Here is a 20,769-nt window from a genome sequence, read left to right as displayed (position 1 = left end):
ACTAATATAGCACTGTTTGTTAACCACACTGGAATTAAAATTTTTTTTAATTAAAAAAAAAAAAAATTTTTTTTTCAAACTTTCAAGTTAGAAAGTACTTTTCATCTATTATTTCATTTGATCCTTAAAACCATCTTATAAGGTAAGTGCTTTTTTCTTATTTTATACATTAAAGAATCTGAAGTTGACTTACCCAGATTTCTATCACAAGCTACTAAGTAGGTCACTAAACAAGGTCTTCTAAAACCAAATTCAGTACTCTCCTATTGGTACCACAAAATATAAAGTACACTTGTGGACTCTCATCTTTTTTCAATTGACAAATCATTAAGACACAAGACATGGGGGGAAAAAGAAAGAAATATTTTAAGAATTTTTTTTAATATATATTTTTTTATTTTAGAGAGAAAGGGGGGCAGAAGAGGAGACAGAGAGGGAGGGTGAAAGAGAGAGAGAATCTTAAGCAGACTCTATGATCAAAACGACTAACACACTCTGCATGGAGCCAACAGGGGGTCCTGAGACCCTGGGACCATGACCTGAGCTGAAATCAAGAGTTGGATGCTCAAATTTCTGAGCCACCCAGACACCCCCAGAAAGACATATTTTAAACTTAAAACAAAAAAGCCAGGAGGAAGAGTATTTCAGACACCATACAAGGAATCAGCTTACAAAATCTCTAAAACAACTGAGTGAAGATTTCAGAGAAAATGAATCAAAGTAGACAAAATAAAAATACTAGCCTTTAACAAGAATGCTAAGTAGAAGTCAAAGAGAAAAAGGTGAGACACACACACATGCCTAGCCAAGAAAAAAGAAGCAGGACAATGAAGTTTTAGGCCTATGTCAAGAGACAAAGCAGAAGTGTATCTCCAGACCTAAGCCCTTTTTTAAAACATAAAATGTATGTCATTTTTACATGTTAGTGAAGGTTCGGTTTTTTGTTGTTGTTGTTTCTTTTTTTATAATTCTTTATAGCAAGTTAAACAGTAAGACGGTCAACTCAATAAAAGACACTAACTAGTGTCTTCAGTTTTAAGTGTTTACCTACAATGATTAAATCTACAACAGAACAAATATAAACAGAGAGATTACTAATAATTCACCTCCCCAATGCTAGTAATGATGTGCTATCACATGCATTTCACATATTTTACATACCTCTTCATTGATAATGGTGGCATTGCTCAATGAGCGTAATGCTGATGTTATTTTTCTTCCAAGGTCTGCTAGTACCATCTTGAAGGCTTTGGTAGATGTGATTACAAGAAAATCTAGGAAAGAAAAAATTAAATAAAAACATTTGAAAATAATCAATACCGGTTCCCATAACTGGAGACTTCTAAAAAAGAGTATTTAAATTCAAATAAAGTACTTCAGTCTTCAGATACTGTAACCTTGGGGTGCCTGGGTGGCTCAGTCAGTCGAGTGTCCGACTTTGACTCAGGTCATGATCTCATGGTTCCTGAGTTCAGGATGCACATAGGGCTTGCTGCTGTCAGTGCAGAGCCCGCCTCGGATCCTCTGTCTCCCTCTCTCTCCGTCCCTGTCCCTCCCTTGTGTTCTCTCCCTCTCAAAAATAAACAAACATTAAAAAAAATAGATACTGTGGGGCACCTGGGTGGCTCAGTCGGTTAAGCAGCCGACTTCGGCTCAGGTCATGATCTCACCGTCTGTGAGTTCGAGCCCTGCATCGGGCTCTGTGCTGACCGCTCAGAGCCTGAAGCCTGTTTCAAGTTCTGTGTCTCCCTCTCTCTCTGACCCTCCCCCGTTTATGCTCTGTCTCTCTCTGTCTCAAAAATAAATAAACGTTAAAAAAAATTAAAAAAAAAAATAGATACTGTAACCTCAACCTCTATAGCCTCAATCTGCCACTTCAATATAGGCATGCCCAAAAGCTAAACCTACCACTTGATGATGTATACCTAATTGGAATATTTTATACAAATCAGCAAATTTAACCTATCAGATAATATGCTTTGAGGAAATGATGGTATGATCTCAAATCTGGAGATACATTTGAACATGGACATTTTGAACATACATTTGAATATGAGAAAGAGAAAGAAAAGGGGATTTCCACCCAGAAATATTGTCTAATCTATCACATAAAAAGACTTTTGTAAACTATTTTGATTCATGCTCTAAGCCAAAAAAAAAAAAAAGTTTTAATTAATAGGACACCTAACTTTTCACACACATTATATTAGCTCATCTTACTCTTCTAATAACCAAGGAAAGAGGTATATTACTAATCTTCCCATTTTAAAGCTGTTCTTGATTCCCCAACTCTGAAACAAGATAACCTCAAACACCCTATCCAGCTCTAAAACGTTACAGTTTTATAAAGTATGCAGATATACCCATTACACTTAAGTCCTATGCAAGGATTTATGGACGGTAAGCAAGCAAGCATGACAGGTGGTCCCTGCCCTCAAGTTGCTTATCCACTAGCTGGTAAAACAAGGCACATGAATGAATGGCAAAATAAATACTAAGGGAAGTCCTCTTGCCTGACTGACTTTGAACCGGGACATTGGCTTTTTCCTACCTTCAGGCTCAAACAAAACATCAGCTCTTCCTGGGTCTCAAGCCCGCCAGCCTTTTTAGACTGGAACTACACCACTGGCTTAGCTCTCCTAGGTGTCCAGCTTGCCAAGTTGAAGGATTTTGGGGCTTAATTAGCTTCCATGATCACATGAACCATTTATTATTCCTTATAATAAGTCTCTTTTTATATATGTGTGTATATATATAAATGTGTGTATAAATATACACACATATATACACATATATGTAAATATACACACATATCCTATTGTTTTTGTGGAGACCTTTAATAACACCAGTAAAGTATGAGTTCAAAGTTAGTAATGAAACTTTATGATCAATGGCCAATGATTATTTCTATAAAAATTCTAAGCAAGAAAAAACAGGCTCAAGGAGACAGAACAGGCTGTACAGAGAAGTTTGAATGTGAATTTGATCCTGAAATATAGGTAGAACATGGGCAGGTGGAAAAGAAGACAAAAAGGAATTTGAAGATGATATGGCATAAGCAGAAATTGAGACATGGAAAAGCCTGGGACATACTTACAACTTACATATACATATGTATGGACTTGTAGATTATTAAATATGCATTATTTAGGAGACAGTAAATTATATATTCTAGTCAGACAGTGGGCTATCTAATTAAAAGGAAATGCAGTTAGTAAAGGGCTCTGAAACCACGTTAAAAAGTATCAATTATCTGGTATAAATAAGTAGTATCAGCAGAAAAGTTCATTTGTTCAAAACAATTGAGTAACTCTTCTGAATTAATCCAATCTAATATAGTCAACCAAGATAATCTAGACTAGATCCTACATAGAGAGTATACAGGAGATTAAAAATAAGAGAAACAGAAGGACAAAATTGCTGACTCATTCAACATCCAGAAAGAGGAGATGAGGGGAGTCAAAAGAAGCAGGAAAGGAAACGCACTCAAGGACTTATCACTGGCAAAGAGATATTCCAGGTTGAGCTCCAGATTAAACACTACACTTCCACTCACATAAAATTAGGTAATTTAGAACCTAAAAAATTACTAACAATACTTGATGGAATTGAAAACAATTGCTTACCATAACTTGTTTACAATTACATGGTTACTTCACCTAAAAGACCAACTACTTCATAGAAAAGATCCAGCACTTTTTGTTTCTTCTCCCATACTCCTTATACTATTATTGCTTAAGTAAATATTCTTGAGGTAAAAAGTAAGAGCCAGATGTTTCAGTTCATCTCCTTTACCACTGTGTTACCAGGAGAGATATAATCCTAATTATGACACCACAATTTACTTTTTTAGAGATCATGTCATAAACATGTCATCCTCCATTTTAAAAAGCTATACTAGTTAACTAAAATAAACCTATTTCCCATATTGGCCAGATCTTTTTTAAAAAGCTTGTCAAGTTTCCTTTCCTTTTTTAAAAAAAAATTTTGAGAGAAAGAGAGCAAGCAGGGAAGGGGGGGCGGGCGGGGGTGGGGAGAGGACAGAGGAACCGAAGCAGGCTCTGTGCTGTCAACAGAAAGCCCGGTGCCAGGCTGGAACTCATGAACTGTGAGATCACAACCTGAGCCAAAGTCGGATGCTCAAACAAATAAGCCACCTAGGCACCTCCGTGAATTTTCTAATACATTTTTCCTTATGTAAGTACTTATTGGCAGCACATTTTCTTACACATTTGACTGATTATAAAAACCTGCATTTCAGTAGAGGAATAATGATACCTAATAGTACCTTTTATTTATATAGTATTTCCTCTGCAATTTCCAAGGATATGTTTGTGAAAACTCCGGTATTAGAATTCTGCTCAAAACCTCAATGCCTTCCTATTTCATGCAGAGATAAAGTCTTCAAAATGGACTGTAAGGCACTCCCAAACACACACACACACACACACACACACACACACACACACACACACTCAGTTTTAATCACATGGACCTCCTTGCTGTTGATGCTGCACTATACCACCTCAGGACCTTTGTACTGGTTGGCATGCTCTTCCTCTGGCCCACATGGGTAAGACAGCTCCCTCCCCCATCTCCTTCAGGTGGTTGTCCAGACGCAGTTTCTCAGTGAGGCTTTCCCTAACCACTTGTTTAAAATCACAATCTGCCTTCTCTTTATTTTTCTCATCATTCCACTACCAACTGACATATGATTTACTCACACTGTGCTCTATATCCCCCAACTGAAATATAAGCTGCATGAGGGCAGGGACTTTTCCCCCTTTTGCTCTCCCTATGAGCTCACTGCTTTATGTATCCTCAGAATTATGTATTGAAAATGAACTTTACAAATGAAAACATTTAAGACTTTAGGAATAAAGCAAGACTAGGGATCCAAAGTCATGAAAGGCCTTTCAAATATCTCCTTTAAGACGACTAAAATAAACCAGTGAAGATAAGATGATAAATTTAAAAAAGTCAATGACCTATGTAATTGATATTGTACAATTAATACTCATTTGCCATCACTTATTATAACTTTTTAGAATTTCTCTAAAAAATTTCCAACAAGATTCTTAAAAATAACCTTCACCTTGATCTTATATGCACACTAAAATGCAAAACATCTTTTTTAATGTTACTAGCTAACCCTATATCTCAAATTAGAGTAATTTACAATTCAAGAACACTCCCTCAAAATTCTCTTGTTCAACTAAAAAGATTTACAGAAGTAAAGCAGTGTGTGTTAGAACTTCACAAAAAAGGAATCTCTACTTAGATGAGGCTATTGGAAAGGTAAGGGTAAATTACTGTATAGTATTTCATTCAATTTAACATCTATTATCTCATTCCACCCTCACAACAATTTTATGATACAAGCAGGTTAGGGAATGGCTCTTCCCTAGAAGGAAAAAAAAAAAAAAGCAAAATGACTTCCCACAGTCCCTTGGCTACCCAGTCTTAGGCCCTATAGTATGAATGATACTTTAAAAAATAGGGTTGAATGCCCCTGCTGGCAAACTCCAGGGTCAAATTTGTTGCTATATTACAACAGAGGAAATCATCTTTTGAAAGCAAAAATGCACACTCTTCTCCATGGCAGAATAACTGCAATGTCCAGAAAGAACTGATGAGGACCACTGCAATCAGATGTGTGAGGACGGAGCTTCATCTGAGTCACATGTTCTGACAAGAATCTGACTAGGAGTTGGATAGTGAGGTGATGGAAACAGGCTCAAGTCTGGGTGCCCTCATAAGGCAAGCACAAGGCCAAGTATCATACTTACCTGCTGCAGTGTGAAGTACTGGAAAGAGCATGGGCTTTGGAGTCTGACAGACTTGGATTCAAACCCAGCTCTGTTACATACTGGCTGAGTTACTGTGGGCAAGTTACTTAATCTCTCTGAGCCTCACTTTCCTCACCTGCAAAATGGAGATAATACCATTATCAAGATAGTGACCCTGAAGGGATGTTGTGAGGGTTAAATGAGACAATAAATATAAAACTTCCTTGTTTTCTTGAATGACACCAACTGGCTCTCCCTATATTTTCATCCGAAGTGTAAGTAAACTGGAAATTTTCTTAAAAACCTTACCCTACTAAGTTTCCTATCCCATTACCTAGGAACCACCCCAGGAATCTTTAATGCCAATTATATGTTCCTGTAATTCTATTATTCAACAGAAGCTGGAGTATCCAAACAGCCACTTTATATTATTTATAAACAATTATAAATATGCCTGCCAGAACCTTGCCTGATCTGAGATTTTATAAACAGATCCTAATGACTAGAGATTTCAAATCCTATTACAATGAAAATCCCTATAAAAAAGTTATTTTTAGCCCTAGTCAGTGACTAACTTATTGGATCAGTATTAGACTAAAAAACTAAATAAATATATTATTAGTAGTAAATATCTTTAGAAAATTTACTTCTACATTATATACATTTCCATAAATTAGTCAATAGCCCAAACCAAAACTTGCTTTCCTAACTATAATACTAAATATATGGATATATAAATTGTGTATGTCATATGTATTCACATTCTAGGATAACAGAAAAGTAAATTTATTTAACAAAGTGGACTATCTGTATTTTATCTGCTAAAATTATTATATTTGAATAACCAACAATATAATGTTAATTATGACTTTTAAATTTGTGGATATTTTTTCATACTGAATCTTGGTCCTCCAAGGAAATAATTCATAATAGTTTATGTTTTGTGATTACAGGAGGATACGTGTTCACTGTAAAAATTCAAACATTACAGAAATACTAAAGGCAGAAAATGTAATTCCCCTAATCTTACACCCTCTTGTCCCCTGATAAGCAACCAATAACAATTTAGTACATGTTCCTACAGATTTTATTTTCTATGCATATAAGTGAGGCAAGTTTTCTCAAGAATTATGATTTGGGGTAATGAAAAGGGAAGCAGTAATGAGGGAAATTCTTTTGTAAACATGCTCGATAATGTTAAAAACATGCTTAAATGCAAAAGACAGAATACAAAACTGTATTTATTGTATAATCCATTTTTATCTATAAAAAAATATCAAAAAATAACATTAGCCTCCAGGGAAATGCAAATCAAAGGCACACTCAGATACTACTCCACACACAATAGGATGGATATAGTCAAAAAGACATAACAAGTGTTGTTCCGAATGTGGAGAAATCAGAACCTTCATGTACTGTTGGTGGGGATGTAAAATGGTACAGCCCGTTGGAAACAATTTGGGTAATTCCTCAGAATGTTGAACACAGGGTTACTACATATGACCCAGCAATTCCACTCCTAGGTACAAGCCAAGAGAAAGTAAGATACATCCAAACAAAAATTTGTACATGAATGGTCATTGGCAGCATTATTCACTCTAGCCAAAAAGTAGAAAGAACCCAAACATCCCTCAACTGATGAGTGGGTAAAAATAATGTGATATATCCATAAAATGGAATATTTGATAATAAAAAGAAATGAACACAGCAAAGAAAACAATCAACCAAACTAACAGGCAATGCGAGAAGATCTTTGCAAATGACATATCAGATAAAAGGTTAGTTTCCAAAATCTGTAAAGAATTTACCAAACTCAACACCCAAAAAACAAATAATCCAGTGAAGGAATGGGCAAAACACATGAATAGACAATTTTCCAAAGAAGACATCCAGATGGGTCACAGACACAGGAAAATACTCAACATCACTCATCATTAGGGAAATACAAATCAAAACCACATGAGATACCACTTCATATCTGTCAGAACGGCTAAAATTAACAACTCAGGAAAGAATAGATGTTGGCAAAAATTCAGAGAAAGGGGAACCCTTTTGTACTGTTGGTGGGAATGCAAACTGGTACAGCCACTCTGGAAAACAGGAGGTTGGTTCCTCGAAAAATTAAAAATAGAACTACCCTAAGACCTAACAAATGCACTACTAGGTATTTATCCAAAGGATACAAAAATGCTGATTCAAAGGAGCACATGCACCCCAATGTTTATAGCAGTGATATGAACAATAGCCCAAATGTCCTTTGACTGATGAATGAATAAAGATGTGGTGAGTGAGTGTGTGTGTGTGTGTGTGTGTGTGTGTGTGTATAACAGAATGCTACTCAGCAATCAAAAAGAACAAAATCTTGCCATTTGCAACAAAGTGGATGGAACTAGAGTATATCATACGACACGTAGTAAGTCAGAGAAAGACAGATACCGTATGATTTCAAATATGGAATTTGAGAAACACAACAGATGAACATAGGGGAAGGGAAGGAAAAATAAGACAAAAACAGAAAGAGAGACAAACCACAAGAGACTCTTAAATACAGAGAATAGAGGGTTGTTGTAGGGGAAGCAGGTGGGGGGATGGGTTAACGGGTGATGAGCATTATGGAAGGCACTTGGGATGCGCACTGGGTATTACATGTAAGAGATGAATCACTGGGTTCTGCTCCTGAAGCCAAGACTACACTCTATGTTAACTAACTTGAATTTAAATAAAAAAAAGAATTGAAGTACTGATTCATGCTACAACATGGATGAATACTGAAAACATAATCTGCATGAAAGAAACCAGTGACAAAAGATCACATATTCTAGGATTCCATTTATATGAAATGTCCAGAAGTAAATCTACAGAGACAGAAAGTGGATTAATAGTTGGTTAGGGCTCCGAAGTTGGGGGAAAATGAGGAGTGACTATTAATGGGTATAGGGTTTCTTCATGGAGTGACGAAAATGTTCTAAAATTGATTGTGGTGATGATTGCACAACTCTGTCAACACACTAAAAAGCACTGAATTGTATACTTTAGGTGAATTGTAGGATATGTGAATTTTATTTCAATAAAACTGTTAGCAAATAACATTTATCATTTCTGGATGGTGAATTTTTATTTTCTTATTTACATCTTTTTGTAATTTACAAATTTTTGGTATGACTATTATTTTTTAAGTCAAAGGTAAAATTAATTATTTTTCAAAGTTCTCCTTGTGAGAATTACAATGCTATTATACTGGGGATTGAGATGAAGTTGCCACATGGATTCATTTAGTTATTCATTCATCAAACACCTAGTATGTATTCCAGGAATTGTCCCAGCATGAGAAAAGCTCTAACTCCAAAATCAATAAATTACATCAATTTAACACAGACAAAACTCCTCCATTAACTTCAGAAGATAAATTATACATCATACCATCACTGACTTACCTGCTTTAATTCTGCAACAAAGGTTATATTCAATTACATCGAAAAGTATCAGGAAATTCCCTCTTCATTAAAATAATCTGTTTCCAAATTTTAAAATTCCTTTTAATCAAAAACAACAACAATACGACACTTTATAGTTTGATAACAGAAAAGGCGTACCAAAAACTCAATTAGCAACAAGAGGTAACAGTTCAAAAACAATGAGAATCATTCCTTTAAGATACTTTTTTGGCTATCAGGTCAATTATAACAAGAATTTTTATGTAAACTTTTACCAAGATTAAAACAAGTCAAAAGAATTCCTTGGAAACAGTTTGTCCTGAAGTTGAACATAGACTGAAAATACGGAAGAGGAGGAATGAGCTATTTCAAGCAATGGGTTATTTCAGCGACGTTTAGCTAACACCTATCAGCTAAAAATTAGATATTCAATCAACCTCTAGGGATAGTAACATCAAAAGGTGTTGGCAGAAGTGGCCTCATCTAAATTCTTCATTAGGAGAGTGAAACAAGGCATCAGATTTTGAAAAACTTCACTGGCTACATATTAAGTACAGCCAGGCTTAATAACCATTGCATGAAGCAATATTCTTCAAAGAAAAACAGAGAAAGAAAAATCTGTTCCATAATTTAAAAAGATTAGAGTCAAATAGCAAATACTTTGGAGGGAGAAAAACTTGAGAGGCAAAGAGACTACGTACACTTAATCTTATCCCAAAAGTCTAATGGAGACGTGGGCTTAAACCAGGGAAGCAGAAAGCAAAATGGCTCAAGTCAAGCCCGTAAAACAAGCTACAGGACATAATGACCAAATGGTTGTGGAAAATGAAGGGAAAAAAAAGGCAAAAGTGACTCCAAGGTCTCAAACAGTAACCAGATGGCCAATGATGCCATTAACCAAAGAATGGAAGGCAAAAGAGAAACTGGTTGGAAAATTAAAGAGTTAATACAGAAAAGGTTCAAGGGGCTGTAAGGTTTTGTAATGTTGTATTTGTAAAGTGTTACTAAAGTTGGATTTTGAGCACATCTACTAAAATATTTTGTAATGTTCTACTAAAAGTTGGATACTGTGCACATTCATTTTATTATTCCTTAAAAATTGAACATACAAATATCACAAAATTCAAGTACAAACAAGGAGTCAAAAACATGTATATATCATATAGTAATAATGAAAAGAATTTAAAAAAAGGAAAGTTGAGGTAGTAAGCTTGGTTTTGGACGTACTAAATTTATAGAAACTAAAAAACGATATCATTCATGAGACAGAAGTTACAGGAAAAAAAAAGAAGTTACAGAAGTTTGGAAATGGTTGGCATACAAGGATAATGCCATAGAAGCCATGGATGTAGATGATAATTCTCAAGAAGACTGTGAAAGACCGTTTGGGTTACAGGGATGGCAAAGAGCCAACAAAAAGTAGTCAACTAAGACTGAGAATAATTAACAGGGATAGAAGCCCTTACTAATTCCTTACCCTCTCCAAAAGCATACAGAAGAAAATCAATTTTTTTAAAGCTACCATTTATATTTATCTTATTAAATTCCAGAGGTGGATCCAGAATTCCCAGTTAGGTGAAATTAGAGGCAAGATCTGTTTGAAGAAGGGCTTGAAGATGCTTTTATTAAATTAGAAAATACTAACTGACCACATGAAAACATCAAGAGAAAGAGTTTTAAGGGAAATAATTCTACCCTTTGGCACCAACACTGCTATATTCTAGACACTGCCCAGAACATATCACCTAATCTTTCATCCCCATAATAAGTTATTAGATAGATGAGGAAACTGAGACTGGATTGGACTAGCAACCTGCTCAGGGCCACAAATCCCCCTGAACAATCTCATCTGTGTTCCCATAGCTATCATGGCTCTTTAAACTTTCTCATTACTCATCTTGCTATAATGTATATTTATGTGCCTCTCTCACTGTACTGTTAGCTCCTCAATGGCAGTATTTTTGTCATTCATTTCAATATCCCTATAGATAGGAATAAGTAAATACTGTTGAATTAAGCATATGAAAGAACTAGGTGAGAATAGCATCAAGAAAGACAATAGGGGAAAGAGTTTAAAGAAAGTGTCAAATGTACAGAAAGAGCCATCGTATATCTGAAGTCACCATTGGCATTGAACTGATATCCCGTATTGTTTATTGAACGCCTACTATATGCAGAACAATGTGTCGAGCACAACGGACACGGAAAAATAAAATCTCGTACACGTCAAAAGGTTTTCGGAGAAGTAGCCACATCTAAATTATTGATCAAGAGAGCAAAGCAAAGAGCCAGGCCTGTAATTGCTTACATCTAATTTGGCTCGGGTAAATCTGAAGACAACTTAAAAGGGTCACAGTGCATCCTTTAATAAAACTTCTGACGGGGCATACGAGATGAAAAAGGGCCAGTGCACCTCAATCTCGGTGACGAGAGTCGGTGGCCAGAGAAGCCTACTCCCTCTGGAGTCTCTAGCCCCCAAGCAGGGCTGAGGCTGCCCCTAGCTGCCAGTCCGTGGTCGGGGGCGGGAAAAAGCAAGACACTTACCGCAAAAGGCACCGCTACCGCTGTGGCCCAAAGGGCCGGGTATTCCTTCGCGAGGCCCCCGCAACGTGGGGGGAAACCAAGAAAAGGAGGGATCAGACAGACAGATGCGATCCCACAGCCCGACTTCCCAAACTATACAAACTAGGGCTCCAGCGCCCAGCACCGCGACGCCAACTCCCACCAGCTGGAAGACCGACGATTGCCACCGAACCTTCCGCCCAATGAGGAAACGTCACCACTCGGCGTAGTCCAGCCTCTTATGAAAAGGATACACTTCCGCTTCCGGGGCACCTGCCGCGTACTTTCAGTGCTTTCGCTGAAAGGGTTTACTGCGATGTTTCTTTGCTTCGACTGGCTTTGGGACATTCCGTTTCCTATTGCCCAATCACTGCGGCAGCAAAGTGGCAGTACAGGATGTTCTCTAGGGATGCGATCTCAGGAAATAATTCCGGCCTCGAGAAGTCACCTTAAAAAGTGACTGGGCAGTGCACTGCCAGCTGAAAGGAGAATCATGAGAGATGCAATTCGTCCCCAGGCGCACGTGTGAACACCAACAAGAGGCGGGGCTTAGGGATTTCGCAGCCTGGGGAGGCGGGTTCCGCCGTGTCGGATCTGGAGTGGAGACCGCTCTCTGCTTGCGCGTGCGCATTGCGAACCTTCCCCGACGCTGTTTTCTGCTCCAAGATGGAATTCCGCTCCGCGCGGCAAGCAATAATGCAGCTGCTACGTACGGTGGCTCCGGCAGACCTCCCAGCGCTGCTCGAGTGGATGAGAACTACCCGTAAGCGATCAGAGCCAGACGCAAGTGGTTGGGGCAAAGATATACTATAGGTGTTGAGCTTGGGGACCTAAGACAGCATGAGGCCGAAAGCCTCCTAGGGGTCGCTGTGCCGGTCTCTGCTCCTCTCTATAGGAGAGGTTGACGGGGGGCACATTTCAAACCTTAGCAGGTTCAGAGTCCAGTTTGGAATTGGGTGCAGGAAGACCTGGCTCTGGGTTGTTTGTGATTGTGCTGCAGACTTCAGACAAGCCACCTAGAGGCTCCTTGTGCCTAATCCTTTTCTGAGGGAAGAGAAGGGGTGGAGGGTTTTGCCCTCCCCACCGCCATTACTCCCACGAATTTGTGGCTACCAGTAAGGTTAGTTACTACCTGAAAAAGCACTTTGCAAAAGGTGTTTCAGTCTGTGGGGCAGGAAGCTTTTACCCTACAAGCAAAGTCACCTGTAGCTAGTGCATTTATTTTCTCAGTTGTAAAATGGACCATCAATTTAATAGCAGTTTTCCAGGGTGAGGTAAGGGAGAGATTGGGGGGGTGACGACTTTGATTTTAAGCTGTTAATAAAATTAATAATACAAAAAAGGACAACTTAGAATTGAGGAAATGTGGCAGTCAGGTCCATTTATTGAAGAATGGTTACTGCTTTGGCAAAGTGAAGCCTGGTGAAAGCACAAGATAACAGGATATTCCTTGTTTGAGAACAATGCCAAAAAACCATGCTACCTTTATACCTCTAAACATTGATTCCCATGTTTATTTTCATCCAGACTCATGATTTGAAATATTCATATGTGCTGATAACTTCCAAACGTAACTTTTTCCTAGAACTCTCTTTCTTTGTGATGTTATTAGTCAATCAGTAGGATTGGGTATTTTTACTATTATTACACATTTGGGGGGATCATTTTAGATGAGAGGCCAAAATGAAATTAACTTGGAAAACTGATAGAGTTAGCCTTTTAGAAAGTGGAGAAAACCAGACAGGTAGATTCAAGATAGGAATTGCTGAGTCAAAATATGCTGAGTCTCCTTATTTAAATTTTGTATTGCTAGTTTTATTTATCATATCCCGATTGATTATAAAAACCATAGTAGTTTCCGTTTGTTTTTTTCTGCATTCCTCAGCACAAGATCTTTTATTCCAAAAGCCCTAAGTGCCTACAAAAATGCCACCTACTGCCTGGTTCTGGCAATTGCACAGTTACTAAAATATTGTTATCCTCAAGATTTCAGTTTTGTGGAATCATTTGTAATCTAAATTTCCAGTTTTAGAGACATCAGTTGAGAGCCCCATTTTTCAAAATCAGGAAAACCTGTAAGCATGTCTTGGGTGATAATTTTGTAAACAAGAAGACCCAAGATCACTGACTTTAGAGTACATTTTTACTTTTTTAAAAGCTCTTTTTGTGCCTTTCTCCAGCAGATCCTGTAGTCAGAGAGCTCATGCAATTTATTAAATGATTTAGAAAACGACAGTGAATTTCTGAAAATGTTTATTAACATGAATATTGTAAGAAATGAGGGTGTCACTTTGCTTTAAATGGAGTGTTTTAGCATAAATCTTGAAAAGCAACTTATTAGTATACCTTTTTTAGGTGGTAAAATATACATAACATAAAATTTACCATTTTAAGTTATTTTTAAGTGTACAGTTCAGTGACATTACATACATTTACGTTGTGCAACCATCACATCTGTCTCCAGAACTTTCTCATCTTCCCAAGCTGAAATTCTTAGTATACTTTTTTATGAAGTGGCTCTAAACAGAGCACAAAAGATTCTTCCAGTCAACCATTTTTTATTTTCCTAACTAATTTCCTTCTTCTAGGAAAAAAAAAATTATCTTTTATCTCTAGCATTAAGTCACTTGCATAATGTCTTATTTGTATGACATTTTCTTAGACATTTAATAAGTGTAAATCTCCTTGAATTTTTATACTGTTTAATGAAATAGCAAGAGACAATAGTAGGTATTGAGTATGGCTTTGGTTTTGAGTTTTGCAATGCTTATTGAAACTGAAAAACATGTTGCTAACAGTTAAAATCATAATCATTTTAGATACACAAAAGGAAGGATAATCTTTTTTAATGTTTGTTTATTTTTGAGAGAGAAAGAGAACGAGCAGGGGAGAGGCAGAGAAAGAGGGGGACAGAGGATCTGAAGTGGGCTCTGCACTAATAGCAGAGAGCCCAATGCGGAGCTCGAACCCACAAACCATGAGACCATGACCTGAGCCGAAATCAGACACTTTACTGACTGAGCCACCCAGGCACCCCAGAATAATATTCTTGATCTCTGAAGGAATAGTGGGATTATCACACCAACACCTGGAGTCATTTAGGATCAGGCTGGTAGAACTAGAAGCATGGACCAGGGCAGAGCCAAGCACATGTCAATGCCTGATAAACTGAAGATGTAGAAAAAATAGATGGGAGCCTACATTTTACCTTGGTACAGCTTAGGCCAAAGATCTAGGAAACAAATGAATACCAACGTAGAAGGATACACCCAGTCTGAAGGGCAAAGCACACAAAGATACCGTCTCCCAAAATGAATGAATGAATGAAGTAAAAAATACAGCAGGACCTCAGCTAATTGATTCTGATCTTGTGGCAGAACATCTGTTCTCTTCTATTTCCTGTATATATATATATAAAATGGGCTCTTGATCTAGATTTCAAAGTGTAGGAGAGTGACTGCAATCCATTAAGTGAGGAGAGCTGAGAGCCAAAACTGCAAGTGGGACCCCCAATAAGCATATTTTTAAAAAGTACATTGGAACAACTGTATGTTAACATATGCTATTCTGAAGCCACCAAATTTTTCTTGGATATGCAAATACAAATGAAGAAGTCAAACACACTGCCCAAAAGAGTTTCTATTAAGAATCAGATTACAAAGGGTAGAAAATTAGGGTTTGCTCTAAGAAAATTAAAATCATCAAAAAATATTTAATGCTTAAAGAAGATAACAGTAGATGACTAGAAGCTTTTAGAAGCTTCACTGTATCCTATATTTTAGGTATATCTTCACTGACCGTAAGTGGACCTGTTTGTGAGCAGCAGCTACAGAGCTGTTAGAAATTCTTTGAAATTCCCACAAATCTAAAAAGCAAAGTCTGGTTTCTAGTTACATTTGTCAGACAGTATACTGCTTCAGTTCCATATTGCATTACCACTGAGGAAGTATCATAACAAAGATATTCTAATCTTCATTGAGACCATATGAATTAATGAAAGTTACCAAGAACATGAGGTAACAAAAATAGATTGTTTTTTCAAAAACTAACAAGGTATACTAAGCAAATTGGTACCTCTCTTAAATTGGTACCTCTTAAAAATTTTCTATCAAATAAAAAGAATTACACTTTTGGGGCATCTGGGTGTCTGGATCGGTTAAGCGTCTGACTCTTGGTTTTGGCTCAGGTCATGATCTCACAATTTGATTCATGAGACCGAGTTATGTCTCAGGCTCTGTGCTGATAGCACAGAGCCTGCTTGGGATTCTCTCTCTCTGCCCCTCCCCCACGTGCATGCACACGTACTCTCTCTTTCAAAATAAATAAACTTTAAACAAAAAAATTATCCTTTTCTCTAAAGTACTTTTGTACTTTGGGGCACCTAGGTGGCTCAGTCAGTTGAGCATCCAACTTTGGCTCAGGTTATGATCTCACAGTTTGTGAATTGAAGCCTGGCATCAGGTTTACTGCTGTCATTGCAGAGCCCACTTCAGGTCCTCTGTCCCTGTTTCTTTCTCTGCCTCTCCCCCCTCACGCTTTCCCTCACAAAAATAAATAAAACATTTTTTAAAAAAAGAGAATAAAGTACTTTTGTATTTTAATATATTGTTGTGTATAAAATGAGCAGGATAGGGGCTCCTGGGTGGCTCAATCGGTTAAGGGTCTGACTTCGGCTCAGATCATGATCTCGCGGTTTGTGAGTTTGAGCCCCGCGTTGGTCTCTGTGCTGACAGCGTGGAGCCTGGAGCCTGCTTCAGATTCTGTGTCTCCCCCTCTCTCTGCCCCTCCCCCACTTGTGCTCTCTCTCTATCAAAAATAAATGTAAAAAAAAAAGATTTTTTTTTTAAATGAGCAGGATATATAAAAGGATAATACATCATGAGCAACTGGGTTTATCCCAAGAATGCACTGTTGGTTTAACATTATAAAATCAGGGGCACCTGGGTGGCTCATTCAGTTAAGTGTCTGACTCTTAATTTTGGCTCCAGTCACAATCTCAGGGTTCAGGAGATCAAGCCCTGCATCAGACTCCACACTGACAGCATAAAGCCTGCTTGGGATTCTCTCTCTCCCTCTCTCACTGCCCCTCCCCTGTTCGTATGTTCTCTTTCCTCTCTCAAAATAAATAAACACTTTTAAAAATAAATGAGTAAAACATTATAAAATCAATCAATGTAATTCACCATATTCAGTAAAAAGAAAAACTATATTATTACCTCAATAGATCAGGAAAAGCATTTGACAACATCCAACACCTCTTCCTGATAACTCTCATCAAACTGGGAGTAGAAGGGAACATTCTCAACCTGATAAAGGACATGTATGAAAAATCTACAGCTAACATCATTCTTAAAAGTGAAAAGACTGAGTTCTTTCCCCTAAGATCAGAAATGACAAAGATGTGCACTCATCGCTACTATCCAGCATCATAATACAGCTTCTAGTCAGTACAGTATCTCAAGAACAAGTGAAGGAGGGAGGCATTTCAATTAGGAATGGGTGAATGGATGAGCAAATTGTGGTATATTTTTATAATGGAATACTACTTAGCAAATAAATGGAAAGAAGTATTTGCCCAACAACATGAATAAATTATACTGAGTGAAAGCAACCATACTAAAAAAGACTGTATACAGCATGATTTCATTGATTTATAACAAGAAAACGCAGCCTGATCTATAGTGATAGAAAATACATCTGTGGCAACTGAGTGAGTGGAGGGATTGGAGAAGGATTACAGATGGGCAAAAGGAAACATTTGGGGGTAACAGATATGTCCACTGCCTTGATTGTAGAGATAATTTCATGACTGTATCCATATGACAAAGTTTATATAATTATACACTTGAAATATGTATAGTTTATTTGTACAAATTCTTCTATAAAACTTTTTACAAAATGGCCACAAATTCTTTGATCCTCATTCCATGAGAGGTCTGATCTATATTCTCTACCTTGAAATCTGAATGGGCTCTGTTACAGCTTTGGCCCATAGAATATGGCAGAAGTGACACTATGTCAGTTTCAGATCCAGGACTTAAGAAACTGGCAACTTCTACTTTCTTTCTCTTGGAATGCTTGGTCTGGGAGAAGGTAACCATCATATGTGTAGTCTGACTACCTTGAGATTATCAAACTGTCAGGAATCCCCAGCTAGCCTATGGACAGCAAGATGCTCAACCAGGCTGTAACTGTTCTTGCCATCCTTGCCTAGACACCAGACATAGGAGTAAAGAAGCCATCTGAAATGCCCACTCCAGTCAAACCTTTCTTACAAATAATATTGCTGTGAACACTTGTGTGTAGATTTTTGTGATAACCTAAGTTTTCATTTCTCTGTGATAATATTCAAGAGTGCAATTGCTGGGTCATATGGTAAGTGCATTTTTAGTTTTATAGAAACTGTCAAACTGTTTTCCAGAGTGGCTGAGCCATTTTTATGTTAATACAAACATACTGTAATCCGATTTCTCTGCATCCTCACCAGCATTTGCTATTAGTTTTTTTTCTTTCTTTTAATACTTACTTATTTTTGAGAGCGAGACACACAGAGTGTGAGTGGGGGAGAGGCAGAGAGAGAGAGGGAGACACAGAAGCTGAAGCAGGCTCCAGGATCCGCGCTGTCAGCACAGAGACTGAGGCTGCACTGGAACTCACAGACTGGGAGATCATGACCTGAGCCGAAGTCAAACACTTTTACCGACTGAGCCACCCAGGTGCCCCAGTCAGTATATTTTTTTTAATGTTTATTTATATATTTAGAGCGAGAGAGAGAGAGAGGGCAAGTAGAGACAGGGGCAGAGGCTATCAGCATGGAGCCTAACACTGGGCTCAGTCTCACAAACCATGAGATCCTGACCTGAGTCAAAATCAAGACTCAAGACACTTAACTGACTCAGTCGCTCCTATCAATATTTTTTATGTTAGCCATTCTGTTATTTGAGTGATCTATCATTAGGTTGTTGAACATCTGCTCATGTGTTTATTTGCCATTTCAATATCATCTTTGGTGAAATATCTGTTTATGTCTTTTGCCCAATTTTAATTGTATTTTTTCTATACTGTCATCTTGAGAGTTCTTAATGTATTCTAGGTATAAGCCCTTTATGAACATATATGTGGTTTGCAAGTATTTTCTCCAAGTCTGTAGTTTGTTCATCCTCTTAACAGAGTTTTTATTTTATTTTTATTTATTTACTTATTTTTAAATTTAAATCCAAGTTAGTTAACATATAATGTAATAATTTTAGGAGTAGAATTTAGTGATTCATCACTTACATATAACACCCAGTGCTCATCCCAACAAGTGCCCTCCTTAATGCCCCTCGCCCATTTAGCCCATTCACCCACCCAACACCCCACCAGCAACCCACAGTTTGTTCATGTATTTAAGAGTCTCTCGGTTTGTCTCCCTCTTTGTTTTTATCTTATTTTGCTTCCCTTACCCTATGTTTATCTGTTTTGTTTCTTAAATTCCACATGAGTGGAATATATGATTTTTTTGCTTTTCTCTGGCTGACTTATTTTGCTTAGCATAATACATTCTAATTCCATCCACGTTGTTGCAAATGGTAAGATTTCATTCTTTTTGATCGCCAAGTAATATTCCATTGTGTATACACCACATCTTTATCCATTTATCAGTTGGTGGATATTTGGGTGCTTTCCATACTTTGGCTATTGTCTATAGTGCTGCTATAAACATTGAGGTGCATGTGACCCTTCGAATCAGCATTTTTGAATCCTTTGGCTAAATACCTAGTAGTGCATTTGCTGGGTCATAGGGTAATTTTTTGAGGAACCCCCATACTTTTTTCCAGAGTGGCTACACCAGTTTGCATTCCCACTAGCAGTGCAAAAAAGATACTCTTTCTCTGCATCCTCACCAACATCTGTTGCCTGAGTTGTTAATCTTAGCCATTCAGACAGGTGTGAGGTGGTATCTCAATGTGGTTTTGATTAGTATTTCCCTGATGATGAGTGATGTTGAGCACCTTTTCGTGTGTCTGTTTGCCATCAGGATGTCTTCTTTGGAAAAGTGTCTATTCATGTCTTCTGCCCATTTCTTCAGTGGATTATTTGTTTTTTGGGTGTTGAGTTCGATAAATTCTTTATAGATTTTGGATACTAACCCTTTATCTGATATGTCGTTTGCAAATATCTTCTCCCATTCCATCAGTTGCCTTTTAAATTTGCTGATTGTTTCTTTCGCTGTGCAGAAGCTTTTTATCTTGATGAGGTCCTAGTAGTTCATTTTTGCTTTTGTTTCCCTTGCCTCCAGAGACATTTCAAGTAAGAATTTGCTGTAGCTGAGGTCAAAGAGATTGTTGTCTGCTTTCTCCTCTAGGGTTTTGATGGCTTCCTGTCTCACATTTAGGTCTTTCATTCATTTTGAATTTAGTTTTGTGTATGGTGTAAAAGACTGGTCCAGGTTCATTCTTCTGCACGTTGCTGTCTAGTTTTCCCAACACCGCTGGCTGAGGAGGGTGTCTTTTTTCCACTGGATTTTCTTTCCTGCTTTGTCAAAGATGAGTTTGCCATGCATTTGTGGGTCCATTTCTGGGTTCTCTATTCTCTTCCATTGATCTGTGTGTCTTTTTGTGCCACTACCATAAACTGTGTTGATGATTACAACTTTGTAATACAGCTTGAAGTCCTGAATTGTGATGCCTTCAGCTTTGGTTTTCTTTTTCATCATTACTTTGGCTATTCAGGGACTTTTCTGATTCCATCAAATTTTAGGATTGTTTGTTCAAGCTCTGTGAAGAATGCTAGTGTTATTTTGATAGGGATTGCATTGAATATGTAGATTGCTTTGGGTAGTATCAACATTTTAACAATATTTGTTCTTCCAATCCATGAGCATGGAATGTTTTTCCATTTTTTTGTGTCTTACTCAATTTCTTTCATAAGCTTTCTATAGTTTTCAGTGTATAGATTTTTCACTTCTGTGGTTAGATTTATTCCTAGGTATTTAATTGTTT

General features: G+C 37.5%; 2 protein-coding genes across 10 annotated transcripts in view; one reads left to right on the top strand and one right to left on the bottom strand.

Annotated features, from left to right (window-relative positions):
- Positions 1–11,990, bottom strand: part of LOC106987098 (signal recognition particle 54 kDa protein) — a 67,299-nt gene extending 55,309 nt beyond the window's left edge. The window contains exons 1-3 of one of the 4 annotated variants that reach the window (XM_053224360.1): positions 11,768–11,990; positions 5,790–5,925; positions 1,162–1,274 (exon numbers count right to left, since the gene is read on the bottom strand). In XM_053224360.1, the coding sequence (XP_053080335.1) occupies positions 1,162–1,274; positions 5,790–5,820 (144 nt within the window). In that variant the 5' untranslated portion in view covers positions 5,821–5,925; positions 11,768–11,990. Of the gene's footprint in view, positions 1–1,161; positions 1,275–3,626; positions 3,860–5,789; positions 5,926–11,767 lie in introns of those variants that run through there. The other 3 variants (XM_015085340.3, XM_015085341.3, XM_015085342.3) reach the window with 3 other exon arrangements.
- Positions 11,991–12,300: 310 nt separating this feature from the next.
- Positions 12,301–20,769, top strand: part of LOC106987102 (uncharacterized) — a 50,606-nt gene continuing 42,137 nt past the window's right edge. For 5 of the 6 annotated variants that reach the window (XR_008299362.1, XM_027065584.2, XM_027065583.2 and 2 more), the window contains exon 1: positions 12,301–12,548. Coding sequence is in view for 4 of the 6 variants with exons in the window: in XM_027065584.2 (XP_026921385.1) it covers positions 12,452–12,548 (97 nt within the window). In the remaining 2 variants the exon portion in view is untranslated. The other variant, XM_053224364.1, reaches the window with a different exon arrangement.

The sequence above is a fragment of the Acinonyx jubatus genome, chromosome B3 (assembly GCF_027475565.1).
Source record: "Acinonyx jubatus isolate Ajub_Pintada_27869175 chromosome B3, VMU_Ajub_asm_v1.0, whole genome shotgun sequence".
Classification (NCBI taxonomy): domain Eukaryota; kingdom Metazoa; phylum Chordata; class Mammalia; order Carnivora; family Felidae; genus Acinonyx; species Acinonyx jubatus.
Note: the sequence above shows the minus strand (reverse complement) of the source record. Positions and strands in the feature narration are given on the sequence as shown.